At 39.9% G+C, this 13,831-nt stretch overlaps 1 protein-coding gene across 1 annotated transcript; it reads left to right on the top strand.

The window, feature by feature from the left end:
- The first annotated feature begins 3,077 nt into the window (after positions 1–3,077).
- On the top strand, positions 3,078–7,691 carry LOC139382080 (ISL LIM homeobox 2a). Its single transcript, XM_071126040.1, has 6 exons — positions 3,078–3,214; positions 3,582–3,771; positions 4,247–4,506; positions 5,225–5,508; positions 5,684–5,851; positions 6,943–7,691. The coding sequence occupies exons 1-6, from the start codon at positions 3,157–3,159 to the stop codon at positions 7,057–7,059; spliced, it is 1,077 nt and encodes a 358-aa protein (XP_070982141.1). The 5' UTR covers positions 3,078–3,156; the 3' UTR covers positions 7,060–7,691.
- Positions 7,692–13,831: the final 6,140 nt, after the last annotated feature.

Raw genomic sequence — 13,831 nt, forward strand, 5'->3', positions numbered from 1 at the left:
CCCAAACTGGGTCCTGGGGAACCCCCTGCGTGCACATTTTGTTTTTTGCCCTAGCATTACACAGCTTATTTAAATAACCAACTCATCATCAAGCTTTGATAGTGCTAGGGAAAAAAACTAAACGTGCACCCAGTGTGGGCCCCAGGACCAAGTTTGGGAAACCCTGCCCTAGACCATACCCAGCAAACATTACCCCATTGACCCCTATGGTTATTCAGTGGGCAAGTTGGGCACTGGCTAGCCCACACCAAGGTCACACCAAGCCCACACCAGCCACAACAAGCCCAACACAGGCTAACCCACACCAAGCCCAGCACGGCAGTTGAGGCTGGTGGGAGGAGCTATAGGAGGATGGGCTCGTTGTAATGGCTGGAATGGAATAAATGGAACAGAGTCAAACGTGGTTTTCATATGTTTGATATGTTTGACACTATTCCATTTATACCCGTCCAGCCACTACAATGAGCTCGTCCTCTTGTAGCTCCTCCCACCAGCCTCCTCTGCAGCACCGGCTAGCACACACCAAGCCCAGCTGAAGGCGGTGGCTCATTAGAATATTTGGGGGCCATGGTTTGCACATAGTTCTTGTTTTGCAACCATTACTGAGTGTCATTCAACTTCCAATTTAAGGGTTCTGTTGTGTTCTGATGCCCAGTTTTGTTTAATCTTGTACAATGATGGAGTCTTTAAAAATACTTAAATACGTGCATGTGACATATGAGAAACTATGTAGGTCTATTACTTATGGTATATAAATTATAGGCCTGTGTATGATAGCAACAACTTGGCTGTATTTCTGATACAATGTATCATGTTTCCTGAATACCTTAAACCATTGAACATTATACAGTTTATGCATTGAATTAAGTGTCAGAAATAAACAATAAATATATACATTCCTGTTAAATAGCAAAGGTGCAGAGGCCAATGTTGGCAGCCTACATGGGGCCAATATTTGAGCCCGCATTGAGCCCACATCGTGCCAATGTGGACATGTTTACTGGGTAAGTGCAATAAGGGAGACATTTTCACCCAGGCAAACGCTTAGTCTTATCTTAGATCTTAAACTGTAAGCTATTTTTCATGCCCAATGGTAAAACATAAATTAAAAAAACGTTGTTTCCACATCATTTAAACCAAATAAATATACGTGATGAAGTTGAGTCAACATTGAAAACTGATTGGATTTGCATTTTTTTCACCAAACTTGTAACCTAAATCCAACGACATGGTAACATTTGTTTTGTTGATTTCACGTTGAAGTCACGTTAGTTCACAACTCAGCAAATGTAAATCAAAACTAGACCTTCAACTGATGTCTCTGCCCAGTGAGCTGTGTGTCTTGATTGTTTTATTGCAGTCTTGGGGCATGTCTAGATCGTGATGAATAAATGTATAAATTATTGTAGGAATTAGACTTTTAAACTATCTAGGCCAAATGAATAACGAAATAAATGATAAATTTAAAAAAAAATAGGCAGCCTATGAAGACGTTATATTTAAACGTCTCAGGGTGGGATGGATGTCATTCATGAACATGTAACAAATAAAGATTAAGTAGCCATTCATAAAACTAAATTATGATTTTCATAAACAATAGTTATGCATTGCCAACTGAAATTAGACAGATTTGCGGTTTGAATTGCAATTTATTCTATATAGCCTATTCCATTTTTGAGTTTTGTTTAGTGATTAACTGGCCTATATGTCTATAAATGCAATTGCGTTGAAATATAAAGCATTTATTCGATTAGGGCAATCATAATGATTGGTTAACGTTTGCTTATAGCCTATCCATTTCTAGTGCAACTTTTATGCTAAATGTTTATTTCTTTAAACAGCTTTGGAATCAAACTTGAAGAATGCTTCAAATAAAAAAATATGTTGCTTTTTTTTGGATTCATTGTTTTCTGGACGACATCGACATCCCTTTATCCTAATTACGATTTGTAACTTAAAATAATTTGTATCTGTATTTGTATCTGGGGTGAGGGTCAATGTCAAAGGTGAGGTTCGAGACACAGTCGCAGTTTGATTTTCAGGAGAAGGTTGATGTTGCCACATGGCCTTTTGAATAAAGACATCTTGAACAAATAAACCGGTAGGTAATCTGATTTCATGCATTTCTTTACGATAATGTATTTATTTATTGCACATGCACAAAAATGGATGGATTTTCCATTTCAAAACGTGTCTTAAAACGTACTGAAAACGGTATCTAAAGATTCATTGATTTATATATTCGGACAATACTAATCGAATTTGAATTAGGATTATACAATATTGCAGAATGGAAACATTTATTTGAGTAGTTAGTTCAGGAAATGCATGTCAAAATAGCTTCGCCATTTACTATTATGGATGGTTTTTGTTTGCTTTTCACAATTTGACTACATAATAATATTGCTGAAATAATGTAGCTGTTATTCAAAACATAAACAACAAAATTGACCTTTCTGCTCCAAAAGGACCTTTCTGCTCATTTTCCAGTAGAGGGCTCACTCATAGAACACTCTCATAGTTCTCTATGAAGTCTCTATTCTTTATCTTACCCTTTGAAACCAAGGCTTTCAATATGCTTTTGCAATGCATATTTTTTAATAATGTATTGTCACCAGGAAAAAGAATAATAATACAAATAAGAATATTAAGAATATTATAAATAATAATCATCATCATCATCATCACCATATTCATTATCACAATAATAAGTTTAGAAGCATAATCATAACAATAAAGTTTCACTTTCCACTCAACATATGTGTGTAATTAAATGTATGTTTAGAAAATAAAATGTTTTTAGTTTAATAAAATGTGTCTTATCATGCAAAAATAGTATTTTCAAAAATACAAAATGACATTTAATTTTCTAATGGCTTTTAATTACCTTTAGAACTTTCTTCCACTTTCATTATTTTCAAACAAAAAAGCAAACGCTGGCTTGGACAAAAAACAATGTTGATCTAGTATTGTTTCGCATAATTTACCCCTCCCCAAACGCACAGAGGTCCAGGTTTGCATGTGACGTCACTGTACGCGTGGGACATTGCTCTCTTCCCACCTCTCACTCGAGGAATAGAAGTTGTCAGCCAGGAACGGGACGGGGCAGTCTCCCACTCCATTTCTTCAGCTATCCGCCTGCACTATCCCTCCTGTATGGTGGATATTATATTCAATTCTTCTTTCTTGGGTGATATGGGGGATCATTCCAAAAGTAAGTAAACATTTGTGTCTCTCTTTTTTTACTTTGACCCAGGCACATTTAAGATTGATTTGATAATTAGTCATATTGGGCTACAATCCTATGCATATGTTTAGTGTTAAACAGACCCAGTGAATCGAAAGCAAGGCCTTTATCGTTGGTAATGGTGATATGAATACATCTTAGTAGAGATCTATGATCAGTTTTAAGCGTAGGCTACGGCCCTTCATTCTGGAAATGACAAGGATGACAGAACAGGACAAAATGTATTGACAGACTACAGAGTAGACACAACACATGCGGGGATTTAGCGAGTATGTCAGGGGGATTACATGGGTGTACGTGGTGGTAGCATAAATATACAATGTGCATTCCACAGAGAAGTCTGGAATCGCAATGTGTGTGGGCTGTGGGAGTCAGATCCACGACCAGTACATCCTGCGGGTCGCCCCGGACCTGGAGTGGCATGCTGCGTGTCTGAAGTGCGCGGAATGCAGTCAGTACCTGGATGAGACGTGCACTTGCTTCGTCCGAGATGGCAAGACATACTGCAAAAGAGATTATGTAAGGTAGGAGTTGACTAACTTTCCTCACTAACATGATTTCAGAGCTTTGGAATTTCCAAATGCCAAAATTGTGATTTGATTTAGTTACTGTACAAGAAAGTGGAACTGTGTGAGAAGCTTGTTGACATTAATGCAAAAAATTATCTATATGAGAGACAATAGCATACAGGCTAGTCAAAGTTTATGTTTTATTTTGTAAAAATTACATTAAAAGGTTTGTTTTATCGTAAGCATGTTTTTATGATGATTTGAGTCTAATGTTTTATGCTTGGAACGAAACGTGTGTAATATATAGGCCTAGTAGGTACAATATGAATTCCCAAACTGTTTTGATTATTTTTTGTTGCCGATGGCTATATAGTTGAAATACATTTGAGTTAATCATAGACATTAAAATCAGGCAAGGATGCGTGAAGTCATTCCTGCTATAGGCCCATGCATTATAACATATTAAGACATATTCCTATGTCCTTTTCAGATTATTTGGGATTAAATGTGCAAACTGTAACATTGGCTTCTGCAGCAGCGATCTAGTGATGAGAGCTCGTGACAACGTGTACCACATGGAGTGTTTTAGGTGCTCCGTGTGCAGCAGGCATCTCCTGCCGGGGGATGAGTTCTCTCTGCGGGACGAGGAGCTGCTGTGTCGAGCTGATCATGGTTTACTGATGGAACAGGCCTCAGCGGGAAGTCCCCTCAGTCCGGGAATGATTCACTCCAGGTCTCTTCATATTGCAGGTCAGTAAAATAATATTGGTGGTAATAATAATCGCGAGAGTATAATATTAATAACAACGTTAATAACAACTAAAATATATAACATAATAATAGGATAATAATAATAATAATGATTCTTGTCTGTAAAATTGTCCTTTTATTGAGCAAGTTTTCAGACTTTTAAGCCTATTAGTTTATTAAATGACACCCATTGGTAGACTAAACAAAGTACAGCCTATTGGGTGATGTTTGTATATATTAAGTTGTTTAAGTTATTAGACTATTTTTTTTTAAACAATAAGGTAACATTTTGACTTTCTGCAATGGTCGATATATTTGTGGTAATTTAGCCTATATAGGCCTACTGAACGTTTAGAGTTTGTAGGTGTGAAGTTAGAAAAAGAGAGAATAGAAGACCTCGATCAAAACACAAGACTAATTCTACAACTTAAAAATAATTAATGTTCTTTTAATGTAATACATTTTGGGGGGGAGTTACTAGCCTATTTGCAAGGAGATGCAAACTTATATAGCCTATAGGTTTAATAAAAGTTTAACAAAGCATCTTATTAACTGGTCTATCACGAAATGACATGTATCAACCTTAGCCTATTATTAGCAGAATAGGGAGAAGGTGGTTATCATCAGCCATGTTTCCTTTCGATTCATTTCTAAATTTGAATCAGTCAGTGGAAATTCAATTTTCAAAGGTATTTCCTTTTGAATATTTGTCCCACAGATCCTGTGTCTGTTCGACAGCCTCCTCATCGGAACCACGTCCACAAGCAGTCTGAGAAGACCACTCGGGTGCGAACAGTATTAAACGAGAAGCAGCTTCATACCCTTCGGACCTGTTACAATGCCAACCCAAGACCAGACGCACTTATGAAAGAACAATTGGTTGAGATGACCGGTCTTAGCCCAAGGGTCATCAGAGTTTGGTTCCAGAACAAACGTTGTAAAGACAAGAAGAGATCGATATTCATGAAGCAACTTCAACAACAGCATCACAGCGATAAAACGGTGAGCTTATTGAGACAACATAAACATTTCGGTCTTCTAAAAATAAAGGTGTAATTTAATGGCGCGTGCCAAAATGTTGAATGCAATGCATGCATGCATATTGCACTTTAAATGTTGAGACAACCAGATGCTGGTGAGATTTGTTTGTTGTGATACATTTTCGTTTTCTCTGTAGAATCTTCAGGGACTGACGGGTACGCCTCTGGTGGCAGGCAGTCCAATTCGACACGACAACACGGTCCAAGGGAACCCAGTAGAGGTGCAGACTTACCAGCCCCCATGGAAGGCCCTGAGCGAGTTCGCCTTGCAGAGTGATCTGGACCAGCCCGCCTTCCAGCAGTTGGTAGGCACCCACATTAAAAAGAAAAAGAGAGCTGCACACTCTAGGCACACACACACACACACACACACACACACACACAATCATTTTGAAATAAATTCATGTTTATTCACGGAGCTGAACACCATCCACTCGATCTCTGAATCTCAATTCAGATTAGACACCGATGCTTTATTCACTCAATACATTTCTAAATAATAAATATATGCTTTTATTCATTAAATTCGAATGCTGATCGATTTACATTATGGGCTGTAATAGGCTATACATATTATTATAGGCCTAAATAATCTTTGATTCACACGAAGCAATTTGGACGCATTTTATGTTGTAAATTCCTTTTTATGTGGCATATATAAAAAAACTTTAACTAAGCAAGTCAATGCAAGCTGCAAGCGACATCTTCTAGAGCAACTTTGCTGATACACTAAGCAATTCAAACGCTATTGAAATGGCATGCAAAATCCAATCCTTTCATACATCACGGTTTCATTTATTTGTTTGGTAATTATAACAGCATCGATATAGACAAACTGCTATCTGTACAATTTGGCTAACTAGCCAAAATGTTGCCTATTTGCCAACCATGTTTAGCTAACCAAGCGAGGGATAAGCTAAGCTAGCTAACTAGCCAGTGCAGTACATTTTGAACAATTTCAGTTGAAACTGGATAGAGAATGGTCTGGGTTCACTCCTGAAATGACATGTATTGTCTGCCAGACCATGTACATAACCCATGACTAGCCATTATGTCTAGAATTGTTTTATACATTCCCCATTTGGCATGTATTTTCTGTCTCGGTTTTCAGCAACACTAACAGCTGTGTTGACACGACAACTGGTTGGAGTCCGGAACTGAACGATATGAGTTCTGCTCACTGATTGGACATTGCATACAATCAGTTGCATGACATATGATTGATTTCTGTTTTGTTATGCAATGCAATTTAGACACACGGAGCAACATACATTGCGTCCAGATTGCTTCGTGTGGCATCGGCTTTAGGGTCCATATTAATAGGCTGTGCAATTTTTTTTTTTGTTGCAATATCGGTTAGGAAACAACGCTAATTAAACACCTGTTTTCATCGCAGGTGTCTTTTTCTGAATCGGGCTCCATGGGTAACTCCTCCGGCAGTGATGTGACCTCCCTGTCGTCGCAGTTGCCGGACACACCGAACAGCATGGTAGCGAGTCCGGTGGACACGTGAGACCAGCCCAACAGGTCGCTTCGAACCCCAGCATGCTCCCGCGTGTCCTGCATGAGAACTGGCCAGCTCACAGCATGGATAGGAAAATGATTTTATCTTATTTAACCTACAATGTCGTTGGAATTGTCTACGAGGATACCAATTTTTTTCACGGATGGGCCTGTCCACAGCATTGTTCAGGATCAGATGAATTTCAAGGTACCAGTGTGCGAACCAAGGCCTATAACTAAAGCAGCCTGAGCCTCGGATCCTACATGGTTGGACATACGTGAGGATTATATCTACACTTTATTATGAGCCGCTAATTTATAATGAACATATCAGAACGTTATCCATAGTGGCCAACACGGTCATCATTGTAGTTTCATCTAAATTTCCTATGCTGGGTTGGGATCATATGGAGCCCCATGTCTGTATAGATGTGCATGATTTCTAGAGATTATGAATATCAAGTCTTGTAAAATATTGTAATTAAGTGGATGAGAGAAATTGTTTGAGCCGTTTAAGAAAAAGTAAGTTATTATTTATTGTGAGGAAAGACAGGTAATCTTAATAAACCCATATTAATTGTTTCATGTTTAATGAACTGCATGCGAAATCTCTGCAGTAATTCATTAAAATATTGACCGAAATTTCAATTGACAAAATAAATCACTTTATGTATTTATGAAACGGCTATTTCAGCACTTTATGGTAGGTTTAGGCCTAATTTAAATTCACTTTTACGATGAAAAACGTCTGAGATTTATAATAGGCCAATATAATCTCAAATTAATTTCGAACCACTCAAAATAAATGATTTGATGTCAGAGGACACTATTTCCGAAAATGGCTAGGGTTGTTAGACCAAACCAATTTGTAGGCTTGTCAATTTAATTGTATTGGCTATTCAAAATGGATAAAGGAGCAGCATCATAGCGGGTCAAATTCAAGCATTTGCGGCCTGTTAATCACTACCGAGGACAAATTGTTCATTGAATGGGCCTCCACATATGGATTTGCGATGTGATCATTCCAGTTTCACTTGTAAAGTCACAAGTCTAGACAGAAGACAGGGCTAGGCGGCTCTTTATCTATGCTTGGCATCACCTGCAAACGATACATTGAACGGAACCACAACAAACCCACTTCTCTGTCGCTGGAGTCAGTGCTAAAGGGGACTCTCGCCCTGATAACGCTTTCTGGAGTGTCTTGGGTTTATTTTCATTTCAGCCGGAATCCCGGATAGGAATAGCCTCTGGACATGGGGTACGTCAAGCTTGCCTACGACTGACATGTTGCCAACTAGACATCAACAATGTATTGTCGAGGATGAACTTTCTGAACAGAGGATGCAATAGCAGTCTAATCTATTTATCACGACATGAAACAGCAATTGAAAGAAACATCGTAGGCCTCTATGTGACGTCTGGCATCAAATCAAAAAGCCATTAGGTCTATACTCTATCTTGCTATGTCAATTATGTCAATAATTGCTATGCATCCAGTAGCCTACTGACCAATAAATCCAGGTTTCCTGCCATTTTACTCCACCTAATTATTCGTCTGGAAATATTTCATCATCGTGGATAAAAACTCAGATATTGTAGAAACAAAGCATATAGCGTGTTTGAGATACAGGCCGAATCAAATTAATCTCAATTTAAACATTATTTAGGCCTAATACACATTCATAATTGACTTTAGACATGTTTTGCGTATTTTTTATTTATTTATTTAGCGTATAAAAGGCAAGTTAAAAAAAAAGTCACACAGAAAATAGCTTCCCTTTTATCAGATAATTATATAGGTAGTTTACAAATCTACAGCCCACAATCATCCATCTAAATAGGCTAGATGTATCTGATACACATCATTAGCCCAAACAAAAGCATCATTCATCCACTGTTGCGCCACCGATGCGCCCTGAGCGGCGGAATGAAAATAGATAGCCTACTGTAATTTCCTCATTCGGATAACAAATGATTGGAATTTAATGGACACATTTCCCATACTAAAGTCACCAGTTGTCCTAAACTCTGGACTCAAAGCATATAACATGCTGTGTAATTAATTAGGCTACTCTACAGGTTGATGCATAAACAATTGGGGTATACTTTTAAGCACCTGGTAGGCACCCAACCTACTGTAGACAGGGGCAGATTAAGTAATTTGGAAGACCCCTTCCAGGTGCCCTTCGTGCCCTGTCAGTAATTCAGCCATGATTACAATGTTTAGATCGCTGGCTAGACCAATTTACCTAGCAAACTATAAAATGTTAGCTGACATGGGCTAATTGAGTGACTGTCAGTGAATGATATGAGAAAAACTGTAACCTTAAGTATTCTACTATTCTAACTTCCAACGGTAAATTGAGACCTGACTGAGTTCCTAATTTTTTTATTAACGAGGCCCCCTGACGTGAGGCCCGCAAGCAATTGACTAAATGGTAAGTCCGCAACTGATCGTAGTAACACTTGCAGGTGAATTTCAGAACTTTGCCTGAGAGCATAAGTTTACCACAGAATACAAACTGCATGAGTAATGTTTTTGAGAGTTTTACAGATTTGCTATCCCTTCGTATGAGAGACCTCTTCAGTTTAGATAAAAGTGGAAGAGATGCTTGGCATGTAAGAAATGCTCAACAGCAGTTACAATGAACACTTGGTAACATTGTGAGAACATACCCTGCCCTGTACAGGCTTGCATACAAACACTGAAAATGATTATTACATTATGCATTGTTTATATGAAAGGTTTATTTCTAAAAACGATCCACTGGTAAGTCTCCTTGTTGGGAGCAATGAAATACAGTGCTGAAAGTCTATACAGCCTTGCACTGTTCTCACATTTCTAAGCCTTAAATTTAAATCTAAAAATGGATTCAATTAGGATTTCCCCCCACTGAAATAAACAACCTAATCAACATTTTCAGAGTAAAATATATATTTTTAGAATTTTTCTGAAAGTAATAAAAAACAAAGTTTTGATTGTGAAGGTCTTCACACCCCCAGCTGTCTCACATAGAAATAAGTTCAGCAGAAAATATTTTAATTTAAAACATTTAAAAAAATTGTTCAAGGAGGGCCATGTGTTTGCAAAAGTGGTTCTCATGATATAAGAACAACTTCCCTTGTGTCTGTATGGTGCCTAAATTGGAGGGTGAATGTCAAACAATGATTCAAGCCACCAATGAGCTTTAAAAGCATGTCTGAGATACATTTTCAGACAGGCATAGATCAGGGGAGGTTCAGCAATAAGCCCAAGACACTGAATATCCCTTTGTGTAAGGTCAAGTATGGTAATTCTTCTGTGGATGGTGTATCATATCACCCAGACACCGCAAAGTTCTGGACATCCTTCCTAACGGAGTTGCGAGAATGGAAACTGCTCAGCAAATATGACGCACTCCAGGCTAATTTTCAGCTAATTTATCACCTGATTTAGTTAACAAAAAGGCACAGCTCAATAGGTGGTTCTGTATGGCTCAGTTGGTAGAGCATGGCGCTTGTAAAGCTAGGGCTGTGGGTTTGATTTCCATGGGGGAGCAGTACGAAACTGTATACACACTACTGTAACTATGGCAGAAGTGTGTGGGGATCTTTCCTCTTCTGTTGTTCCCGCAAGCACGGGGGGAGGCCAATGACATCACTATAAGACCAACTCCTTGAAGTTTGCAGTTGTGTAAAAACTATTTTGGTATACGCTTAAAGACATCCTCCTGCAATTTATTAACTTTTACTGTTGAAAAGCGATATCCCAATTATAAATACTATAAATACAGTAAAATATAAATACAGTAAAAAAGTGTTTTTTAGACAAGTGGAAACTTCAAGGAGTAGGGCATTCAAGGATTTGGTCTGATGTGAATCTATGATGTCATCGACTTCCCCCCTTGCTTTAGGAACAATTGAGGACAAAAGAGGAAAGGCCCAACCCCCACTTGTGCCATGTCATGATTTACCTGAACCACCGAATGAGATGTTCCTTTTGGAAATAAGGTGTGAGGTGAAATGAGGTGAAAAGGAGACTGGAATGCCATTTTAAGTGTGTGTATATTATTGTATTTACAGTGCATTCGGAAAGTATTCAGACCCCTTGACGTTTTCCACATTGTGTTACAGCCGGAATTCCATTTTATTTTTCTTCTCACCCATCTACACACAATAATGACAAAGAGAAAACATGTAAGTAGAAATGTTTGCACATTTATTGAAAATTAAATACAGAAATATCTCATTTCTCATATCTCACAATAAACCATATTGACAAAGCAAAAAAAGTTAAAAAAATGTTTAGCAAATTTATAAAAAATAAAAAACTGAATATCACATTTACATAAGTATTCAGACCCTTACTCAGTACTTTGTTGAAGCACCTTTAGCAGCGATTACAGCCTCAAGTGTTCTTGGGTATGACGTTACATGCGTGGCACACCTGTATTTGGGGAATTTCTCCCATTCTTCTCTGCAGATCCTCTCAAGCTCTGTCAGGTTGGATGGGGAGCGTCGCTGCACAGTTATTTTCAGGTCTCTCCAGAGATGTTTGATCGGGTTCAAGTCGGGGCTCTGTCTGGGCCACTCAAGGACATTCAGAGACGTGTCCCAAAGCCAATATTGCGTTGTCTTGGCTGTGTGTTTAGAGTCATTGTGCTGAAGGTGAACCTTCACCCCTTCCATCTGGCCACTCTACCATGAAGGCCTGATTGGTGGAGTGCTGTAGAGATGGTTGTCCTTCTGGAAGGTTCTCCCATCTCCACAGAGGAACTCTGGAGCTCTGTCAGTGACCATCGGGTTCTTGGTCACCTCCCTGACCAAGGCCCTTCTCCCCCAATTGTTCAGTTTGGCCAGGCGGCCAGCTCTAGGAAGAGTCTTGGTGGTTCCAAACTTCCTCCACTTAAGGATGATGGAGGCCCCTGTGTTCTTGGGGTCCTTCAATGTTGCAGAAATGTGGTCTACAATTATTTTCCTGAGGTAATTGGCTGAATTCTTTTGATTTTCCCACGATGTCAAGCAAAGAGGCACTGAGTTTGAAGTTAGGCCTTGAAATACATCCACAGGTACACCTCCAATTGACTCAAATGATGTCAATTAGCCTATCAGAAGCTTCTAAAGCCATGACATCATTTTCTGGAACTTTCTAAGCTGTTTAAAGGCACAGTCAACTTAGTGTATGTACACTTCTGACCCACTGGAGTTGTGATACAGTGAATTAAGTGAAATAATCTGTCTGTAAACAATTGTTGGAAAAATTACTTGTGTCATGCACAAAGTAGATGTCCTAACCGACTTGCCAAAACTATAGTTTGTTAACAAGAAATTTGTGTAGTGGTTGAAAAACAAGTTTTAATGTTTCCAACCTAAGTGTATGTAAACTTTCGACTTCAACTATATATACACTGCTCAAAAAATAAAGGGAACACTTAAACAACACAATGTAACTCCAAGTCAATCACACTTCTGTGAAATCAAACTGTCCACTTAGGAAGCAACACTGATTGACAATACATTTCACATGCTGTTGTGCAAATGGAATAGAAACAGGTGGAAATTATAGGCAATTAGCAAGACACCCCCAATAAAGGAGTGGTTCTGCAGGTGGGGACCACAGACCACTTCTCAGTTCCTATGCTTCCTGGCTGATGTTTTGGTCACTTTTGAATGCTGGCGGTGCTTTCACTCTAGTGGTAGCATGAGACAGAGTCTACAACCCACACAAGTGGTTCAGGTAGTGCAGCTCATCCAGGATGGTACATCAATGCGAGCTGTGGCAAGAAGGTTTGCTGTGTCTGTCAGCGTAGTGTCCAGAGCATGAAGGCGCTACCAGGAGACGTGGAGGAGGCCGTAGGAGGGCAACAACCCAGCAGCAGGACCGCTACCTCCGCCTTTGTGCAAGGAGGAGCACTGCCAGAACCCTGCAAAATGACCTCCAGCAGGCCACAAATGTGCATGTGTCTGCTCAAACGGTCAGAAACAGACTCCCCTGAGGGTGGTATGAGGGCCCGATGTCCACAGGTGGGGGTTGTGCTTACAGCCCAACACCGTGCAGGACGTTTGGTATTTGCCAGAGAACACCAAGATAGGCAAATTCGCCACTGGCGCCCTGTGCTCTTCACAGATGAAAGCAGGTTCACACTGAGCACGTGACAGACATGACAGTCTGGAGACTCCGTGGAGAACGTTCTGCTGCCTGCAACATCCTCCAGCATGACCGGTTTGGCGGTGGGTCAGTCATGGTGTGGCGTGGAATTTCTTTGGGGGGGGACGCACAGCCTTCTGGCTGTGCTCGCCAGAGGTAGCCTGACTGCCATTAGGTACCGAGATGAGATCCTCAGACCCCTTGTGAGACCATATGCTGGTGCGGTTGGCCCTGGGTTCCTCCTAATGCAAGACAATGCTAGACCTCATGTGGCTGGAGTGTGTCAGCAGTTCCTGCAAGAGGAAGGCATTGATGCTATGGACTGGCCCGCCCGTTCCCCAGACCTGAATCCAATTGAGCACATCTGGGACATCATGTCTCGCTCCATCCACCAACGCCACGTTGCACCACAGACTGTCCAGGAGTTGGCGGATGCTTTAGTCCAGGTCTAGGAGGAGATCCCTCAGGAGACCATCCGCCACCTCATCAGGAGCATGCCCAGGCGTTGTAGGGAGGTCATACAGGCACGTGGAGGCCACACACACTACTGAGACTCATTTTGACTTGTTTTAAGGACATTACATCAAAGTTGGATCAGCCTGTAGTGTGGTTTTCCACTTTAATTTTGAGTGTGACTCCAAATCCAGACCTCCAT

Source organism: Oncorhynchus clarkii, chromosome 2, assembly GCF_045791955.1.
Source record: "Oncorhynchus clarkii lewisi isolate Uvic-CL-2024 chromosome 2, UVic_Ocla_1.0, whole genome shotgun sequence".
Taxonomy (NCBI): domain Eukaryota; kingdom Metazoa; phylum Chordata; class Actinopteri; order Salmoniformes; family Salmonidae; genus Oncorhynchus; species Oncorhynchus clarkii.

Coding starts and splice junctions, on each gene's coding strand:
- LOC139382080 (XM_071126040.1), top strand. CDS start 3,157: ATGGTGGATATTATATTCAATTCTTCTTTCTTGGGTGATATGGGGGAT. Junction 3,215..3,581: donor TATGGGGGATCATTCCAAAA/GTAAGTAAACAT, acceptor TGCATTCCACAG/AGAAGTCTGGAATCGCAATG. Junction 5,852..6,942: donor AGCCCGCCTTCCAGCAGTTG/GTAGGCACCCAC, acceptor TTTTCATCGCAG/GTGTCTTTTTCTGAATCGGG.